Source organism: Akebia trifoliata, chromosome 4 (genome assembly GCF_017979445.1).
Source record: "Akebia trifoliata isolate Shusen 1 chromosome 4, ASM1797944v1, whole genome shotgun sequence".
Lineage (NCBI taxonomy): Eukaryota > Viridiplantae > Streptophyta > Magnoliopsida > Ranunculales > Lardizabalaceae > Akebia > Akebia trifoliata.
Window position 1 is genome coordinate 42,711,722 of NC_141378.1, and position 20,887 is coordinate 42,732,608.

At 36.6% G+C, this 20,887-nt stretch overlaps 1 protein-coding gene across 1 annotated transcript; it reads left to right on the top strand.

Annotated features, from left to right (window-relative positions):
- Window positions 1-434: 434 nt before the first annotated feature.
- LOC147405084 (epoxide hydrolase 1-like) lies at window positions 435-20,502 on the top strand. Its single transcript, XM_086441218.1, has 4 exons — window positions 435-766; window positions 3,957-4,136; window positions 18,289-18,530; window positions 20,097-20,502. The coding sequence occupies exons 1-4, from the start codon at window positions 476-478 to the stop codon at window positions 20,347-20,349; spliced, it is 966 nt and encodes a 321-aa protein (XP_086297344.1). The 5' UTR covers window positions 435-475; the 3' UTR covers window positions 20,350-20,502.
- The last annotated feature ends 385 nt before the right edge of the window (window positions 20,503-20,887 follow it).

Here is a 20,887-nt window from a genome sequence, read left to right on the forward strand (position 1 = left end):
ATATATATATATATATATATATATATATATATATATATATATATATATATATATATATATATATATATATATATATATATATATTTTGTGAGTTAAATGATTTATATCATATACAAATTAAATAATTTGGCCGAGTCACATCGATATCTTGATATGAGACGAGGGGAAATATTGAGTTTCAAAATTATGTACCAATTTATATATATATATATATATATATATATATATATATTTTGTGAGTTAAATTATTTATATCATATACAAATTAAATAATTTGGCCGAGTCACATCGATATCTTGATATGAGACGAGGGGAAATATTGAGTTTCAAAATTATGTACCGATTTGAGAGTCATACAGTTGACTCGAGCCGAGTTTCAAAATGGTCAAATCTGTCTTTCGTCCCATGTAAGCAATTGAAGTAGATATAGTCAAAAGGGAGGTGTAAGAGAGAGAGAGAGAGAGAGAGAGAGAGAATGGAAATAATGGTGGATGTGAATCATAGAAGGGTGAGAACTAATGGAATATGGATGCATATAGCAGAGAAAGGTAGTGGACCTCTTGTTCTTCTTCTTCATGGATTCCCTGAACTATGGTTCTCTTGGAGACATCAAATAACCCATTTAGCCAACAAAGGTTACCATGTGGTTGCACCTGACATGAGAGGCTATGGTGATACAGACTCTCCTCTTCATCACTCCTCATACACTGTTTTTCATCTCGTCGGTGATCTCGTTGGTCTTCTCAATGAACTCGGTGAACAACAGGTCATCTCTCTCTCTCTCTCTTTCTCTCATATAATTTACAACTTGTCGAGTCGATTTGATTGAATATGATGCTTCTTTACTATCCAATATTTAATTTCATAAAACATAATTCATCTTATTATGATCTTATAAAAAATTTGTTTCAGTTTGACTGATATAATAGACGACTCGAGATAACAAAAATTTTAATAATTTTAGTACTAAATTTTACCACTCCATGTACACTTATCCTAAAGCTCTTAGACTTCAGCACCTCTAATCTTTGTAACGTAATTCGATTTTTGTAGTGAATTCCTCTTTAATCATCTCACTATATCATTTTAAATGACTGAAGTACCCCCATCTTCAATGTCTTGCCACAAAAATGGTAAATTATATACGGGAGCAGTTTAGCAACCCAAAAGTTTGCCAAACATTGTGCCAAACATTTTTCAAAACATGGGTTAGAAGCTTTGAAATGAGCTGATTTTTTTTTTTTTTGAGCCTATTCCAAAACTTCTAACCCCATCAAAGGTGATTTACAAAAATAGGACGGTCCACAATTCTTCAATTTGTAAATTAGGATTAGAAATTTCAAAATGAGCTGATTTTTGGAGAGGATGATCTCTTCACCGTAGAGATCACTCTCACAAAAATCAGCTCATTCCAAAACTTCTAACCCATGTTTTGAAAAATGTTTGGCACAATGTTTGACAAACTTTAGGACTGTTGAACCGCTCCCCTATATATACATGAAAAATCCTTTTTCAACTTTTTGTTGCATTTTATTAAGACACGCACACACACACGTTCTCTTGACAAAATCCTAAACAACATTCTAGAAAGAACATTTTGTCTTATATGGACTAAATTTTTTGGAGTGGGCTGATTTTCTATGATGATGATCTCTATGGTGAGAAAATCATCCTCATTAAAAGACAGTCAATTTTGAAATTTCTAATCCTAGTTTATAAATTGAAGAATTGTGAATCGTTACTATAACTTTGTAACCACTTTTCATGGGGTTAGAAGTTTCAGAATTGGTTGAGTTTTTGTGAGGATGATCTACTCACTATAGAGATCACCCGTACAAAAAATCAGCCCATTCCAAAACTTTTTAGGTATATAAGACAAAACTTTATCTAGAATGTTGTCTAGGATTTTGTCAAAATAACCCGATATATATAATTGTGATAAAATCTATGACAACAATTTTTTGTAAACCACTTTTTATGGGGTTAGGAGTTTCAGAATGGGCTGATTTTTTGTGTGGATAATCTCTATGGTGAGGATATCATTCTCACTCAATATCCTCACCAAAAATCAGTTCATTCCAAAACTTCTAACGCTGATTTAAAAGTTGAAGAATCGTGGACTACTAATTTTTTGATAAACCACTTTTAATGGGGTTAGGAGTTTCAGAATGGGCTGATTTTTTGTGTGGATAATCTCTATGGTGAGGATATCATTCTCACCAAATATCCTCACCAAAAATCAGTTCATTCCAAAACTTCTAACCCTGATTTAAAAGTTGAAGAATTGTGGACTACTAATTTTTTGATAAACCACTTTTGATGGGGTTAGAAGTTTCAAAATGAGTTGATTTTTGGTGAGGATGATCTCCATGGTGAGTTGATCAACTTCACCTAAAATCACTTCACCCTGAAACTTCTAACCCATATAAAAGGAAAATCATTGTCATAAATGTTGTAATATATATAAATGTTCAGCAACAAACATTTTGACAAACATTTTGGCAAAACATTTTTCAAAACATGGGTTAGAGGTTTTGGAATGGGCTGATTTTTGGTGAGGATGATCTTTACGGTGAGGAGATCATCATCACCAAAAATCTGCCCATTCCAAAACTTCTAACCCCATCAAAAATGATTTACAAAAAATGGACGGTCCACGATTTTTCAACTTGTAAACTGGGGCTAGAAGTTTTGGAATGGGCTGATTTTCGGTGAGGATGATCTCCTCACCGTGGAGATCATCTTCACCAAAAATCAGCCCATTCCAAAACCCCTAACCCATGTTTTGAAAAATGTTTTGCCAAAATGTTTGTTGCTGAACGGGACCCATATATATATATCAAATCATATTTGATGAAGATTAAGATTATTACTTTGATAATTAGGTTAGGATAGTTGTAGCTATCTATCCTTGTTAGAATTTTTATATATGGATTACAAAATTCATTCAACATAAATTTCGTTGTCTAGAATCTATAAAATATCTCAAGATCTCATCATGCTTATGATCTCAAATTTAAAATGTTATAAGGAAATGTACCTTATGCTATTGAGATCAATAATCTGTACTAGAGAAAATCAGTATAAAAAAAAAAAAAATCTCCCCTTTGTGGGACCGAATCAACTCTCTTCTTGAATACTAGACTCACATTCTTCTATTTCTCTCTTTATTCTTTTGATCGACTAGGATTTTTCTATTCTTGATGGATAACGACCAAAACACAAGAATTAATAATCCAACCATTTTAGTCGATTTCTATAATAGGGGGCCATTCCATTCTTATATAAATGAGAGTACCGTAGTTCATGTTTTGTAGGATTCCTCACCGTCAAGGTTTTCTAATAAAACTCTAACGAGGATTCTTTTTAATTCCAATGTATTAGGGTTTTCCAAAATATTGACAATCTTTAATTATATTCAATTGCCGTTAAAATACTTAAAATGTGTTGGCCTTGTGGCTTACAAAAAAATGTGGTTAATAGTCCTTGCATGTTTCTTTATTGAGTCGTGCTAGAGTGATGTCAAGATTGTACCTCATATCTCACTTTCTTGACGTGGAAGTGTGTAGGAACCATAGGTGCTTTTTCACTTGTATCTTGATGAAAAACAGTTATGGTTCCGACACACTTCCACGCCAGGACAATGAGATATGAGGTACAATCTTGAAGTCACTTCAGCATTAATCTTCTTAATTTAATGAAGAATAAGGCTGAAATGACCTCACTTCACACTTTTCTGATGTGGAGGTGGGTACTAACAATAGATGCTTTCATCAAGAAAAGCATAGATATGAGTGAAAAACATCTATGGTTTTGTGTGCACCTCTATATCAGAAAAGTGTGGAGTGAGGTCAATCTTAAGCTCACTCTAGCACGACTCTTTAATGAAACTATGGTAGTTATCTTAAAACTTATCAATACCGTTAAAGATATGTTCTTTTGTATTGTTTGTGTAGGCATTTGTAGTTGGACATGATTGGGGAGCTATTGTTGCTTGGTATCTCAGTATATTTAGGCCGGATAGAGTCCGAGGACTTGTTAATTTGTATGTCCCTTTCTCATCACGATCACCAACTTCGACCATTGGCCATGTGAGTAAAATGTTTGGGGATGGACACTACATTTGTCAATTCCAGGTATGATCTCTCTCTCTCTCAATTGGGGAGAATTTTTTTCTCATGATAAAATTTTTATCCCCAACCACAAAATTGCAATATATTTTGTGCCCGTAAGCATTATTAAATGTTTGCCTCACCCGTTTTTTATTATTGGTAAGCGGAGGTTGGAAGGACCACCCCTTATATTATTGAATTAATGATTATAGTTACAAGATAGATCATCTTACATAATTCTCGACAGCTCTTGCGGAATAGAAAGAACATTTTCAATCAAAATAAAATCTCTACCCATCGTACCCAATCAGGCAATAAAATCTGTTGCTCTGTTAGTTTCCCTCCAGTGATATTCGAAATTGCAAAAAGCAAACAAAGACAAGAGATCTTGAATTTCTCTAACTATATCCTAATATTTCTGAGAAGGAAAGAAGAAGATTCTAAGTAGAAGACAATTACTCCCACGTCCAGGGGGAAACCCTCTTAAATATTTACTGAAAAATTACTTACTTCTTTGATTCATTTCAATGAGATTACATAAATATATAAACTCTCGATAGAAATAGCAATAGAAACTCCTAAATGAAGAACAACTCCTACTTATAAACTCCTAAAAATGACTTCTAATAGGATACGTATTGATCCACGTATCAGTTTTCAAGAATGGCTCGATTTGCTATTGGTACAATTAATTTAATAGAGCGAGTCTGAACACAAGGATAAGTGAAAGATGCCTCTAGATCTTGTACCCTTCAAGGCCTCAAGAATGGCTGTCAATTCCAAAGAAATGATATCATTCAAATCTGAACCAGATGTGTCGACAAAATTTAGCAAACCTTCTTGATTCCTTCCTATAAAGCTGAAGCCACCATCTATAGGAGAAAGAGATCCATCGATGTTTAATTTGATAACGCTCGTTGGTTCAATATCGGATTAGTACCCACCTGTTACCGATCTAAATTTTTTGACATTTGATCCAGATATGATTCAATCCGATTAATAGTTTAATCAATCTATGACAAATCCAATCCGATCCAATCCAATGCCAAGAACATTGGAGATCGTTCGGGTTTTGATCTTAAAACACTTTTGAAGATCCATGGAACTGGAGGAGATCATGAAGAGGAATCCCGATGAATCATCTAAGAAGGCAAAGGAAAGATAAGGGTTAAGGTTTTAGTATTCTTTGACAATGACCTTCTCTTCTTAGTCGGATAAAAAAAATCAAGAAATCGATTGGGATCGAAAGAAATAGAGTAATAATAGAGATGATTGAGCACTAATCTTGAAGATAAGAAAGGGGAGACGAAAGAAGATGATTGGGCACTCTCAATCTCTGTTTCTTCCTTTTGTTTTAAGAATCTCCATCTCTATATTGCAAAACTGAGGAGCATGATAGGAATTGCTGCTATTCTATTAATAATTCAACATAATTCAAAATAACTAAACAAAAATTGAATTAGCTAGTTGTTTTCATCTCTTCTTCTCTGCAAGTGGTTCAGAATTTATAGACTAAATGACTCAACTAATTCCTACTCTTCTTCTCAATAGAATGAGTGAATTATTAACTCAACCAGCTCTCATGGAATCCAGGAACTAACTCAACAATTTATTCTCTCTTGATAGAAAGGAGTTGACTCAACTAAACTAAAGAGAAAGTGGGGAAAAACTTGTGGATTATAACATTACACCCATATGGTTTAACTGACTTGTCCTCAAATCATGAAATTTGGAAAATGGGCTACAAACTCGTCATTGACTTCCCAAGTTGTATTTTCTATTGATTAGCCTGTCTGATGAGTAGCTTGGTAATTGGTTTATTGTGGTATTTAAAGATGTCACGATCAAAGATTTTTGTAGGTTGCCACCCTTGTGCTTATACATCAATCATGGGAGGAATGGTTTAGCTTGTACTGACGAAGTTGCCCACCCGTCTTTTGAGTAAAGATACGTGAAAAACTGGATAGATTCTTATTCTAGTTGGGATCGCAAGCTTGTATGCCACCTGACTAATGCGATTTGGAATGGCCCACAAAAGCGTGGGGCAAGCTTGTAATCCTTATGTTTTCGCAATGAGTGTTGACGATATGGTTGGAGTTTACGAAATACCCAATCGCCTACGTCAAATGTTCGTTATGTGCAATGTTTGTCGACTTGTATTTTCATTCGATTTTGAGCTGAGAGGAGGTTCTCTTTTAACATTTGAAGTAGCTTGTTCCGATATTGGAGTGTTGTATCGACCGTCTGAACATTTTTCATACCTAGAATATATGTATTCATTTTTGGTGAAGTGCGACCATAGACGACTTGGAAGGGGGACATTTTAAGCGAGCTATGGTATGAGGTGTTGTACCAAAATTTTGCCCTAGGTAACCACTTTATCCATTGTTGGGGACGGTGGCTTGCAAAACATCTCAAATATTATTCCATAGAACATTTTACAACTTCGATTTGACCATCGGATTGTGGATGATAGGTAGAGTTCTTACATAACTTTGTTCCTTGCATATTGAAGAAGGCCTCCCAAAATTGACTTATGAAAATCGGGTCTCGATCACTAATAATTGACCTTGGCATGCCATGTAATTTGGCGATGTCACAAACAAATATTTTCGCCATACTTGCTGTTGTGTAAGGATGAGCTAATGGTGAAAAGTGTGCATACTTAATTAGTAAACCACCACCTATAGACACCTCATTTTCGCACTCGCCTTATTAATCAACTCGTCAACCCGATTGCGACGGTTCCTAATGATGGATGAATATTTCAATATTTTTTGTTTGTTACTAGATATATTTTAGAAATTCAAATGAGATATCTCAAATAAGCAAAACTTTAGAAATCACGCTACGCTAAGAAAATATAGCCCAAAAACATAGAAATCATCATTTTTAGACAAAAAAAAAGCTTTATGAGAAAAATCGCTAAAAAATGATCAAATTACTAAAATACTCCTAACATCAAAACATCGAACATATAAAACAACAAATTAAAACTAAATAAATTATTTCACCATTTTTCATAAAATTCGACAAAATTATGAAAACGCCTTCATAGGATCCACGATCATTTCACACTAAAAATCCATAAATAACAGAAACCGATACTCCCATTGAATTTTTTACAAAAACATGATTCCAAAACATTGAAAAACGACCTCAAAATGCAAAAGTCGTCTTCGGGGACAAAATATTAATTTTCCAACCCTAAAAATTTAAAATTTTGAAATTAATAATTAAAACATTAATTAATGCAAAGTGAAATCTTAATAAATTGAATTAAAAATTTTAAACAATTAAAACCAATAATTAAGCCTACGGGCCAAATTTTAACTGGTAGCTCACTAGTTCAAATAGAGCCCACCTGACATTTATTAAAAGACCCCTCCATCTGGGGGTCCAAAGAATTAAAGATATAATTAAGGAGGTCCTCTAAAAAATCTTTAAAATATTCTTCATTGTACGTAAGAATCAAAACCCTAAAATCCTAATTCAAAATCCTAATATAAGAAACCCTAATTCACCTTGTCTAAAATAGACTTAGTCATACTTAAAAACTCCAAAAAAAATTCTATAAATATGAGCCTTCACAACCCAATCTCGCAGGTTAAGAGAAACCCTAATAAAAAGAGGTTAGAAACACCCCCAACCTTCCCAAAACCCTAAATTCGAAGTCCCAACTCCATACCTAACATCTAAACCCTAGTTTTTACTCAAAAAACACCCATAAACCTTTCAAAAAATATCTAAAAAATTAAAAAAATACTCAGATCTAGGAAAATGATACCTCGTTTTAGAGATCATAAGCAGATCTAGTGACATAAAAAAAAGTAAGAAAACTCACATGAGGACGCTCTCCACCAATTTTGAGGGAACCAATTACCGCAATCACTCAAGGTAACAAAGGTAATATTTTATTTTGATTTTTAAGTCGTTTTTAGCAATATAATAATTTTTGGGACAAGTAGAGATCGGCGTTTGCCAGGCGGGATCAATGCCTAACACCTTCCGATCCCGTAACGTGAATCCTAGACCCTTTCTTTTTTGTAGATTAGTACATTTTTCGATTTTGAGTCATGTTTCGGTTCTTAGACTGCAAAACTAGGTGGCGACTCCTTAACACCCAAAAGAAGTGGATCCACAACCCACAGATCGATGGCACTTTCACAACCATGATTAAAGACAAATGATTTGAGATTGGAAGACCATCGATAAAATCCATAGATATGTCAATCCAAACTTCAGACGAAATAGACAAGGGTTGCAATAAATCGGGTAGAGCCATTATTTCAACTTTAGTACGTTGGCAAACATCACATTCAGCCATAAACTTCTTTGTTGTTTGCTTAAGTCTCTTCCAATAAAAATTTATAGAAATTCTTTTGTAAGTAGAAAGGAACCAAAAATGACCCCCAATTAGACTAGTATGGAATTCTTGTAGGATTTTGGTGCACCATGGTGAGGATGATGGAAGTACTATTCTCCCCTTGTAACGAAGTATGCCATTTTGTACAGAGTAGTGTGGAATGGAAGAAGAGTTTTGGAGCACCTATTAAACAACTTTGTTTAAGCTGTCATCTTTGGAACATTCATCAAGAATTTATTGCATGGAGTTGAAAAGCGGAATGGATATGGCAAGCAACTTCGGTTCTTGTTGTATGCGTGAAAGGGCATCAACAATATTATTTTCTTTGCCTTGTTTGTAGATTATTTCGTAGTCATACCCAATGAGTTTTTTAAGCCATTTTTGTTGCTCCATCGTAGATAATGTTTGTTCCATGAAATACTTCAATGTGCGGTGGTCAGTAATAACCTTAAAATGTCTTCCCAATAGATAAGGATGCCATTTTTATATGGCAAGGACTATTGCAAGCATTTCCTTATCATAGATCGAAAACTTCATGTGTTTTTCAGCTAAGGTGTTACTAAGATAAGCCAATGATTGACCCTTTTGTGTGAGTACCACACCAATACCAGCGCTTGACGCATGACATTCGATGGTAAACTACTTCTAAAAGTCTAGTAATGTTAATGCAGGAGTAGTAAATATAGCTTCTTTGAGAGTTTCAAAAGTTATTTCTGTCTCGAGTGACCAAATGAACGAATCCTTTCGTAGCATATGAGTTAAAGGTGCAGCAATCTTGGTATAATCCTTGATAATCTTTCTATAGTACCCAATGAGTCCCAAAAAATCTCGCAATGTCTTGAGAGTAGATGGTTTAGGCCAATGCTTCATGGCTTCAATTTTAGAAGGTTCCTCTTGTACTCTTGTGGTTGAAATTATATAACCAAGGTACTCCATTGATAAGTATGTAAAAGCGCAATTTTTTTTTCACAAATAATTGATGCTTATGCAATGATTGAAATACTTGATTGAGATGATCCAAATACTCTTTCAAGCTTTTACTATAGACGAGGATATCATCAAAAAATACCAACACAAATCAACGAAGAAAAGGCTAAAAAACCTCATTCATTAAGCCTTGGAATGTTGCTGGTGCATTGGATAATCGAAAAGGCATTACAAGAAACTCATAATGGCCTTCATGAGTACAAAAAACAATTTTTGGGATATCAGCTTCAGTCACCCTTATCTGGTGGTAGCTAGATCGCAGATCTAGCTTTGAGAACACTACTACTCCATGTAGCTCATCTAACAATTCATTGATAAGTGATTTCGGATATTTATCCTTTATCGTGAATTTATTCAGAGCACGATTATCCACACATATCTGCCAATTTTCATCCTTTTTTTTTACTAAAAGAACAGGAGATGAAAATGGACTTGTACTAGACCGAATAATACATGAGTCATGCATCTCTTGAACTAATTTTTCAATTTTATTTTTTTAGAAATGCGATTATCGATACGGTCGCACATTCGGTGGTGTGCTGCCTGGTAATAATGGTATTTGATCATCTTGCGTTCTACTTGGAGGTAACCCACGCGGTTGCTTAAATATAGTTGCATATTGTTGAAGCAAGAAAGACACCTTGGGATCATGAATCTGTTGTGGGATAAGCTGAAGGTGCATGAGATGGATGTAGAACTCAAGCTGTTGTTATAACATGAGTTGGTAAAACTCACTTGAGTCCTTAACTGTACCAACAAAAGGGTTTAGTCCAGTCAGAGAGATTTGTGGCTTGTCTTGATAGAACATCATCTTCATTTGGTTGAAGTCCCAAGAGATAATTCCAAGTGATCGTAACCATTCAGTTCCAAGCACAACATCATAACCACATATTGGTAGTAAGAAAAAATCTGGATGAAATGTATGTCCTTGCAATGTTAACATCACATGATTGCAACATCTAGGATTCGGTTCCTTAAAATTGTTGGCCACTGTATAGATATAGGTTTTGAGTGTGTTATCTTCAATCCAGAACGTTTTGCAATCTTGGGATGGTGGAAGTTGTGGGTTACATCGAAATCAACCAAAATCATTAAAGAATGTTGTTTGATTTGTCCCAAGAGGCACATTGTTTCTAGACATTTGGTACCACACAAGGCATGAAGAAAGAGGTCCATGGGTGGCTCTTCTTCGTTGTCCCCTTCAAATGTTTCCATGGGGGCAACACTGTCATCAACCTCTACTAATAGTAGTTGGGGCTTTTTACATCGATGACCAGGGCAGTACTATTCATTACAATTGAAAAAAGGTTTTTGGCCTTTCTTTCTTGCTACTCGGCAATGCTAAGGTGTCGGACTCTTGATGGAAAGGTGGCTGAAGTGGATAGATTAGGAGCTGTCCACTTAAATGGTGGGTTTGGAAGTGGTGGTGGAGGTGGAGGTGGAGGTGTTTAAGGCTATGATGTTTAGTTGAAAGGGGGTTTTATTGGACTGTCGTTTAGATACAACACTAACTATAGCAATGGTGGCCTTTTCTTGTTGTTTGGCTATTGTGTATGCATGTATCAATGTGGGAGGATTTATCAACTTCACACTAGCTCGAATATCCTCATATATTCCAAAAATAAAATTACAGATAAGAAATGGCTCAGGTAAGATAAGACTTCGATTTGCAAGTCATTCAAACTTGGTCTAGTGGTCTCTGACAGTAGTTGTTTGGCATAGTTTAGCTAATGGCCCTTCAAGGTCATCATCTTCTATCGAACCAAACCGAGAGGACAAGGCTCTGCTGAACTCGATCCAAGTTGGTCGCCCCTTAGTTGTCGCTAGCCACTGGTACCATGGAATGTCATCACCAAGTAAGTGAGCTGCTGCCAAGTCCACCATATGTTCTTCAGGAACACCATTCAGTCATTGGAATTGTTGTGCTCGAAAAACCTAGTCCTTTAAATCAGTGCTGTCGAAAGTGGGGAAATTCAACCATAGGGGCCTTGGAAGCCATTGAAGATAGGTTGATTTTGGCATAGTAGTTGTCTAGGCATTTGAAGGGGAGGATCAACTTGTGGAGGAAATTTGGGGCGTTGAAATTAGTCTGGATTGAGATAACAGCTTCCGTGACTTATATTACTTTAATGCTTAAATCAACGATTTCTCTCTTCCTGGTTTCAATTTCGTCTCTGAACTCAATGGTCTGATTGGGAACTGGATTTGCAAAGCCAAGTGGTGGTGGTGTAGCTATTGCTATGGTCGCAAGATCAATGCTCTGATACCAAAATGATGCTGCTATTCTATTAATAATTGAACAGAATTCAAAATAAAAGAACAGAAATTGAATTAGTTAGTTATTCTTCTCTCCTCTTCTCTGCTAGAGGTTTAAAATTTATAAACTAAATGACTTAACTAATTCCTACTCTTCTCCTCAATAAAAGGAGTGAGTTACTAACTCAACAACCTATCCTGGAATCTAAGAACTAACTCAACAATTTATTCTTTCTTGATAGAAAGAAATTGACTCGACTAAACTAAAGAGAAAAGTGGAGAAAAACTTGTAGATCGTAATAGAGCAGTTGTCATAGTCATGGTGTAATGGCTAACATCTGTCACCTAGAGTTAGGTGTAAACTCGTACCGGAGCTACCCGAGAGCACCCATGTAGTAATATGTAAGGCTCGATATGAAGCCATGTCAGCTCCTATACAAGGGCATATCTGTTAGCTTAGAGGTACATGTCATCCCTGTGCCAAGGCATACTTGTTAACTTAGTGACATTTCTGTAATAAGGGAATATGACCGACATCTACTTTTGATGTTTCCTTCTGGAAACCTGGGAAAAACTTATCGTACTCTTTGTAGGAAGTGTGTCTAGTACTATCCCAATCCCCGGACTACACCTATGTTGTTGAAGCCCTGAAGCCCAGCTCCGTGGAAATCCCGCGTGTTATAGAATCATCTATTGCTTGTAACGCACCTTAGTACTTTTGTAACGCGTTACCCCACGTAATCAATATTATATCAACAAAGTTGCCTCCAGACTTTGCCTCATGTTGCCTCATTTACTTGTTTGCTAGCTACGTGTGTGTGGTGTACGATCATTTTACAGGCTTACAAGTGGACTTGACCCCTCTTGAGCCGCACGACCTCGCTTCGAAAGAATACGGCCGTGACAGTTGGTATCAGAGCTACAGTTATTTGAACACAGTTGGAATTTCAACAACGTTAGTTTAGGTACATGTTGGTTTTTTCCTTATGCTCTTCCCCTAGTTTCCATTTAGTTCACGCGAACGATGGCAAGAGAAGCTACTAGTACCGCGAACCAACTCACTCCAAACAATCCAGCACCACGTACAAACAAGGAATGCATTGAAGTATTAGAAGAGAAGGTAGCCATGCTATCCGGTCTGGTTGATGGTATTGCGTAATTAGATGGTCGCCAGAACACGTTGGAAGAAGAATCTGTGACTATCAAAGCTAGAGTAAATGACCTCGAGGAAAATACCTGAAGAAACCTAGTCACCTTACAAGAAGAGATTACGAAGCTCACTATGAAGGTAGGTCTCCTGGTCCGAGCCGTCGCTAATGATCGGCCTACCAGTAGTAATGATTTTCCCTCGTGCTTGCGAGTACCCGAGCCACGAATCTTCGATGGTGTTTGCGATGCGAAAGAGCTCGAGAATTTCCTGTTCAACATGGAACAGTATTTCCGTGCAGCTCGTCTAGATTCAGAAGAGGTAAAAGTAACAACTGCTTCTATGTATCTTGCAGGTGACGCCAAACTATGATGGCGAACAAAGTACACCGAGATGGAATGTGGCCAATGTTCTATTGATACATGGGAGGACCTCAAGAAAGAATTGAAACATCAGTTCTTATCAGAGAACGTGGAGTTTATTGCCCGTAGAAAGTTGAGGCAACTCCAACATACAGGTACAGTTCACAAGTATATCAAGCAGTTTTCCGTCTTGATGCTTGATATCCGTGACATGTCAGAGAAAAACAAGCTGTTCTCATTCCAAGAAGGACTCAAGCCTTGGGTTCAGACAGAACACCAACGGTAACGTGTAGAAGATCTCGCGTCTGTAATTGTAGCAGCCGAGCGGTTGACTGATTATACTCCTACGGGAGGGAGCAAACAAGATGTACACCCTCAGTCGAAGGGTTACTACCAGCAACCTGAGTACACAAAGAAATTCTTGAATGGAAAGAATAGAGGGCACGGATAGAGTTTTAGTAAGGGATCTTCACGGAACTCCTCCCCTTCACAGAGCAAAAGTACCTCGCTAGTCAACCGTCATCACAAGCACGCATGCGTTTTATGTGGTGGGCCTCACAAGACATTTAAGTGTCCAAAGTGAGCCAAACTGACTACACTAGTAGCTTCACAGAGTAACCTTAGTCACGAGTGTACGAGTGGATGAGATCATGAAGATTCTCCTCACATAGGAGCCTTGCATCTATTGAATGCACTGAAGTAGACATCTGAGACTCAGAATAGCTGGAAGGTCTTATGTATGTGGACATTAAAGTTGGCGGCAAGACCACCCAGGCAATGGTTGATACAGGAGCAACGCATAGCTTCATTACTCCTGCATAGGTGAAACGTCTCAATATCCGGCTCGATAAGGGTTCAAGCCGTATGAAAGCTGTAAACTCCCAAGCCACTCCTATCAAAGGTTCAGCCAAGTCAGTGTCCGTCAAGATAGGTACATGGAAGGATAAGTTTGATTTACTCGCAGTTCCGCTCAATGAGTTCAGAGTTGTCATTGGGATGGATTTCATGCGACAGAACATGGTTGTACCAATGCCATTTGCCAACACCTTGGGCATGCTAGGTGAATGTCCAAGTTTTGTTCCCGTCTCCACAGGTAAGGAAGAGGGAAAGTTGATTTCAGCCATTCAGTTGAAAAAATGGTTAAAGAAAGGTAAGTAATCGTACATTGCTTCCTTGAAATTTGAATCCGCAGAACAGGACCATAGTTCAACTCCCACACAAGTTACACAGGTTTTAGCAGAAGTTGATGACGTGAAAACGAATGAGCTTCCGAAGACACTACAGCCACGTAGGTTGATAGATCATCAGAATGAATTGCTACCTGTTGCTACACCTCTTACAGAGGGGCCTTTCAGGATGAATCCTCCAAGACTAGCTGAGTTTAGCAAGTAACAGTATGGGTCTTTGCGATGTTGTGTCGATTGTCAAACATCGAAGAAGATCACCATCAAGAACAGGTATCCTATCCAGCCGATTGTCGACTTATATGATAAACTTGGGACAGCCAAGTACTTTTCAAGATTGGTCAAAGATCATGTTATTGTCATATTCAAGTTGTAGAAGAAGCCCCTCAGTTACTACGTCTGAGTATCAACAAGAATTGGGATGTGCCCAAGATTGTTGTCAACGTTAGAAATTCAAGAGTCATAGGGAAGTTACGGGACGGACCGTGTAGATTACTTGGATTCCAGTTTGACTTTCCAACCAGTGGACATCAGCAATCAGTTTGGCCAACGGAGAGATTCAGTTCTGCGTTGGAGTATTTCAGGCATCTTGCCAATGCCAACCATCAGAATTGGGCGAATTTGTTCAATTCCACCTTTCAGAAGAACTTTTCCTTCAACAAGAGTATTTTTGAACTTATCACAGGCCAACAGTGTTTAACTTCTCACACTATTGTTTCAGGCTACAGGAGACACAGTCCAAGGATGTACAGGTTTGTTAAACTCTGGTTACCATACAGGTTACGCAGCATTCACTCTGTCATCCATGCAAGAAGTCTCAAGCCGTACCATGCAAATCCAGGAGGTCCCACGCGCAGCATTCCAACACGTACATCTTTTCATTCAGCTATTCAGCCAGAGCGTGTTGTCGATAAAGTTCTCGAAGATGTCATTTCAGCAGCAGTTCCATCCAGCAACAACAGCAGCAGCACATGGAGTACTATGTCACACAGGACAGGCCAAAATTTGAAGCTACACATGAGAGTACAGAGAACCTATAACCTTTCAAAAAGAAGATTGAAGATTTTGCCAGGTCAATGCGACAAGGACGTCTGCCGAATAGATGGGGGAGTCTGTAACGGCCATAACATCTGTTACCTAGAGTTAGGTGTAAGCTCGCCCCAGAGCTACCCGGGAGCACCCATGTAACAATATGTAAGGCTCGATATATGAAGCCATGCCAGCCCCCGTACCAGGGCATATCTGTTAGCTTAGAGGTACATGTCAGCCCCGTGCTAGGGCATACTTGTTAGCTTAATGACATTTCTATAATAAAGGAGTATGACCGGCCTCCACTTTTGATGTTTCCTTCTGGAAACCTGGGAAAGACTTAGCGTACTCTTTATAGGAAGGGTGTCTAGTGCTATCCCAATCCCCGGTCTACACCCACGTTGTTGAAGTCCAACTCCGTGGAAGTCCCGCGTGTCATAGGATCATCTATTGCTTGTAACGCATCTTATTGCTTTTGTAATGCGTTACCCCATGTAATCAATATTATATCAACAAAGTTACCTCCGGGCTTTACCTCGTGTTGCCTCATTTACTTGTTTGTTAGCTACGTGTGTGTGGTATACGATCATTTTATAGGTTTGCAAGTGGATTTGACCCCCTTGCACCACACGACCTCGCTTCAAAATAATACGGCTGTGACACATGGGCATTGATTGATAGAGAGAGAGAGAGAGAGAGAGAGAGAGATAGAGCAATGAAGGGGCTTGAAGAATATATGATTTGCCCTAGTTTCTTTAGAGGTCGATGGGTTGGGAAACTCATTTTTTCTAAGAGATGGAGGTTTTGTATTTAAAACACCAGATCATGTTTTATCAGGTCGAATGGAAGTTAGTCTAAAACCGATCTGAAATATATCAGATTTCTGTATTTAATACTGAACCCGATCCAAAAAACTCAAACTCTATATCCGAATCCACTTTTTTCGGATTGGATTGAATCGGATTCCGGACAAAAACTAGATCATTGCTAGCCCTAGGCCCAGCAAACCTTAGTAAGATTGCAAATCTTATTAAGTGAGTCAAGTTAATATATTTTTTAGAAGACAAAAAAAGGGAAAATTACTTAAAAGAACTTTGTGGAGGGACTTCTTTCTAATAGTCCCTAAATTTTTGACGGTAGCTTGGCAGGACATTTAGTAAACTTTTCTTTTCTAAATGGTCCCTCATTATTGGCTGACTCATCACTTTTTTTTATTTATATTGTTGAGTTCACCACTTTTATTTTTTGTCGAACTAAATGCTTTTTATTTATTATCGAGTTCACCACTTTTTAAATAAAAAGTAGTGAACTTGACACTATTAAAATCCACCCATTTTCGATTTTCGAGCTTTCTTTTACTAAAATACATAAAAAGATTGACTAAAAACTTGAGATAACGACTTGTTTAGATGATTTCATCTATAAAAAAAATCACTCTTGATTGATTTTCATTCAAAAAGTAAGGATAAAAAAGAGTGAAAAAGCCCCAATTTTTTACACATCTTCAAAATATTTGAAAAAAGCCTTGAAAATGGCTTATGCTTCCTTCTTAAATTTTTTATGACGTAATAGAGTCTTCGAAACTCGATTGAGATGCCAAAAATCAATTTATTTTTTATTTTATTTTATGAAAATGATGACTTCGTACGATTAGGACATTCAATCATGAAAAATGTGGGAGATGAGGTCTAGGGATTATTCGGAAAAGAAAAGTTTACTTGATGGACTATTAAGAGATCATCCAAAATTTGGGGATTATTTAGAAAAAAATCCCTCCATGAGGGTCCTTTAAGTAATTATTTCTCCCTTCCCAAAAAAAAAAATGTTTGTTGGGCAACAAACTTGATAAAATAAGGGAGTTTTTGAAAATATAATGCACGGATGAGTCTGCCTAGTAAATCTCTCTTCTTAATAAGTTCTGCTCTGTAGGCAGGTATGAGTCAAGTCAAATTTGGAGTGTGGGGTCCATAGGGGACGATTTTTATTATATTATTATTAAGATTTTCATAAAATTTTAATTTTAAAGAAGTATTATCTCTTTGTGGATTTAAAGTTTATTTATAGGTTGAAGACAGTGCAATCTTCACCCTTAATTATTTTAGCAAATAAAGATACGTTGTCCCTAAAAAAATTAAAAATAAAGAAGGTTCAATCCAAGGACCAAAACAACCAATTAAAATGAATCAGCATTTTGGGAGAATTTCAATCATAGAGATCATATAATTTCATTAGTTAAAATTATGTCTCTTTCATTTTATCTAGTGTCTATTATATAATGAGAGATTTACTCGGCAGATCTAACTATTGCATTTTTATTACAAAAACTCTTTTGGAATTCTAATAACTCAAACCTTACTTGTTACCCACCGAACTTACTTTATCAAATTTGTTACATAGCAAACCTTGAAGTGGGGATCCACGTCATAAAATTTAAATTTATAAGGTTAATTTGTTATTTAATATACCTTGAAGTGGATCCTAGCTGAATCAAATTGTGGCATCAAAAAGCATGATTTGATGCAACATGGTTATAAAGGACAAAATTATAAGAATTTTGACAAAAAAAAAAATAATAATAATTTATGAGGAATTCCAGGTAAGTGAGAGTGTGCCCTTGCGGGTCCATGAGGAATTAATGCTCATACTAGATATCGAACTCATGACTAATGGGCACTAACCGCTTATCGGTATGAAATTGCCATTTAGTCAATCCGTCAAGGTTTTTGGAACTATATACTTGATCCGACCGAACCATATTTTTAAGGACTCGAATCCAACTTTTCTAGCTATCTATGCATGCATGTATTTCTGTTAATATGAATTGGTTAATTGTGATGTTGGATAGGAACCTGGACGGGCAGAGAAGGCTTTTGCACGATATGATTATTTAACAGTGATGAAGAAATTCATGTTGATCAACAAGGATGATCTTCTGATTGCTCCTCCTGGCATGGAGATTGTTGACTTTCTTGAAACTCCATCATCGTCCCCGTCATGGATTACTGAGGAAGAACTCCAATTTTATGCTGATAAATTTCTAGAATCAGGATTCACAGGTCCCTTAAATTACTACCGAGCCATGGACTTGTAAGTATACCTTATAGTATAGTTTGGATTAGGCTTCTGCAAAGAAAGTTTGAGTGAACCCTTTTATTAAGAGGGCTGGGCTTGGATTAGGACTTAGGAGTACAGGTCTGTTGGGCCAGGAGCCCAGTCTCAGCAGACCATTTAATGGGCTTGGCTAGGCCTAGAAATTGGCCCAAATGAAGTCAGGTTGGGCTAAGGCAGGCCAGGCTAGGATTAGATTTTGCCACGTAAATATCTGCCCATTTAAGACCCTACTCATGTTCGTTCTGACCGATCGATCCTAAGACAGCCCTAGTTAAATGTTATACAGTTATAGTACTTAGGGCTGTCAATGGATCTGTTCGGGTTGGATTGGTAGAAAATTGCTACCGGTCCTGATAAGAAAATTATTAGACTCAAACACAGTCCAGACCCGATCACATCTGTCCATTTAAGTTTCAAAACTGATCAATTATAATATTTGTTGTTCCGAATTCAATCCAAAATATCGATATTTGGGATTGATACTAATTAACTCAATTCAAGTTCATAAAAGTATGTATAGAATAGGAAAATCCTGGGGGGTACTTTGTTTTTCACTGTGATTCTCACACCATTGATGTCTTTCCTCGAGATACAAGTAAAAATATATACGGTTATGTGCGCACCTCCACTTTAGACATGTGAGAATCGTAGTAAATACCAATGCCACCCCAGAATTATTTTATAGAATATAATATAGATTATATATTTAAATAGATTAACGCTGGAGTGACCTCACTGGAGGACACACGGGGGACATCTTGACGTGATGGCATGCATACCCATAAATGCGTTTTCTCTGAGATATGAGTAAAACACATTTACGGACATGCGTGCATCACCATTTCAAGATGTCCCCCGTGTGTCCCCTGTTGAGGTCACTCTAGCATGGCTTATTTAAATATATATAATACATTATTTGTATATTATCAAACATATTATGGGATTGGGACATGCTTGATCCAAAAACTATCCAATAAGTTATCAAATTGAGTATTTGTTGGATTGAACTCTTCTAGGAGCCCAAATCCTTGATTCTGACATGGAGGTACTGATTGATACATATCATGCTTTTGTATCTAACCCATTCCATTGGCAACCCTAATGGTACTAGGTAAATAACAAAGGTTGATAAGTAAGTCGTTATAACGATCCCTTTTAAGGGAACGTATCCACTGTGTGTCGGGGGGAGGTTCTTTCCCCGTAGCATTTTTTCGATGGTTGAGAGAGAGTGGTCAAAAAGCAAAGTCATTTCATTTAAATTTTGGAGTTAACTAGTTTTCCAATTTCAAAGCCCTTTATCAAGTCAAAAAAGCTTTTTTCAACGTAATACTCTCACAATCATTGAAAAAGTGCGATACAGTGCTACAAATAAGAGGATTTGCTACCCCCTTTTAAACCATGCTTAGACCTGAAGTCAACATCATCGATTCTTTGCACCAAAGATTTGGGGTTAACTGAACGGATCATATTCCTTCATTCAATTCTGTCCAGACCCACATATTCTATTAACACTCGAATCTAAAGTAAATCTTATAAATATAGGAATTGGGAGCTTCTTGCACCATGGGATGGATCAAAAGTTACAGTACCAACAAAATACATAATTGGTGATAAAGACATTGGGTTTCGATCTGGTGGTCTTAAGGACTACATAGAGGGAGATATTTTCAAGAGCTTGGTACCCAATCTTGAAGTAGTCATCATAAATGATGGTCACCATTTCATACAACAAGAGAGAGCCCAAGAAGTCACAGACGAAATTTTATCCTTTCTCACCAAAATATCTATTGTTTAATAATATATGATTCTTGTTAATTATCACAAGACAAAGAAAATTTCCCTTAGATTGAGATGTCTATCATTAGTTTTTTTTGTTTCATGGTATTATATATTTGAAAAACTTTCTTTTATCTCTACTTTTGATCCTTAGTTATATGTGTATGTTTATGAAATGTGAAGCTTATTACTATGCTTGAATAAAAAAAAATTTCATGTTGATGTAGATGTTATTAGAGAATTGGATGCTATATATTATGATGCATGAGATACATTGTATCATTATCAATGTATCTCATTTCAAAAGGAAGGTAGAGAATAATGTATGTAGCAATATCAATTATGATATTCTACATTAGGAAGTACAAATAAATTAGAATATTTATGTTAGGCTAGTTTCCTATCAAGGTTCATGTAATATTCATTCAAGATTTCTCAACAAAATCAGTTCTTCTTTATTGAAAGAGAATAAGATGCATCATATTATGATGCATGTATCTCATCACAAAAGAAAAGTAGTGATGGAGGATAAAATATTTAGCAATATCTATTAAGAT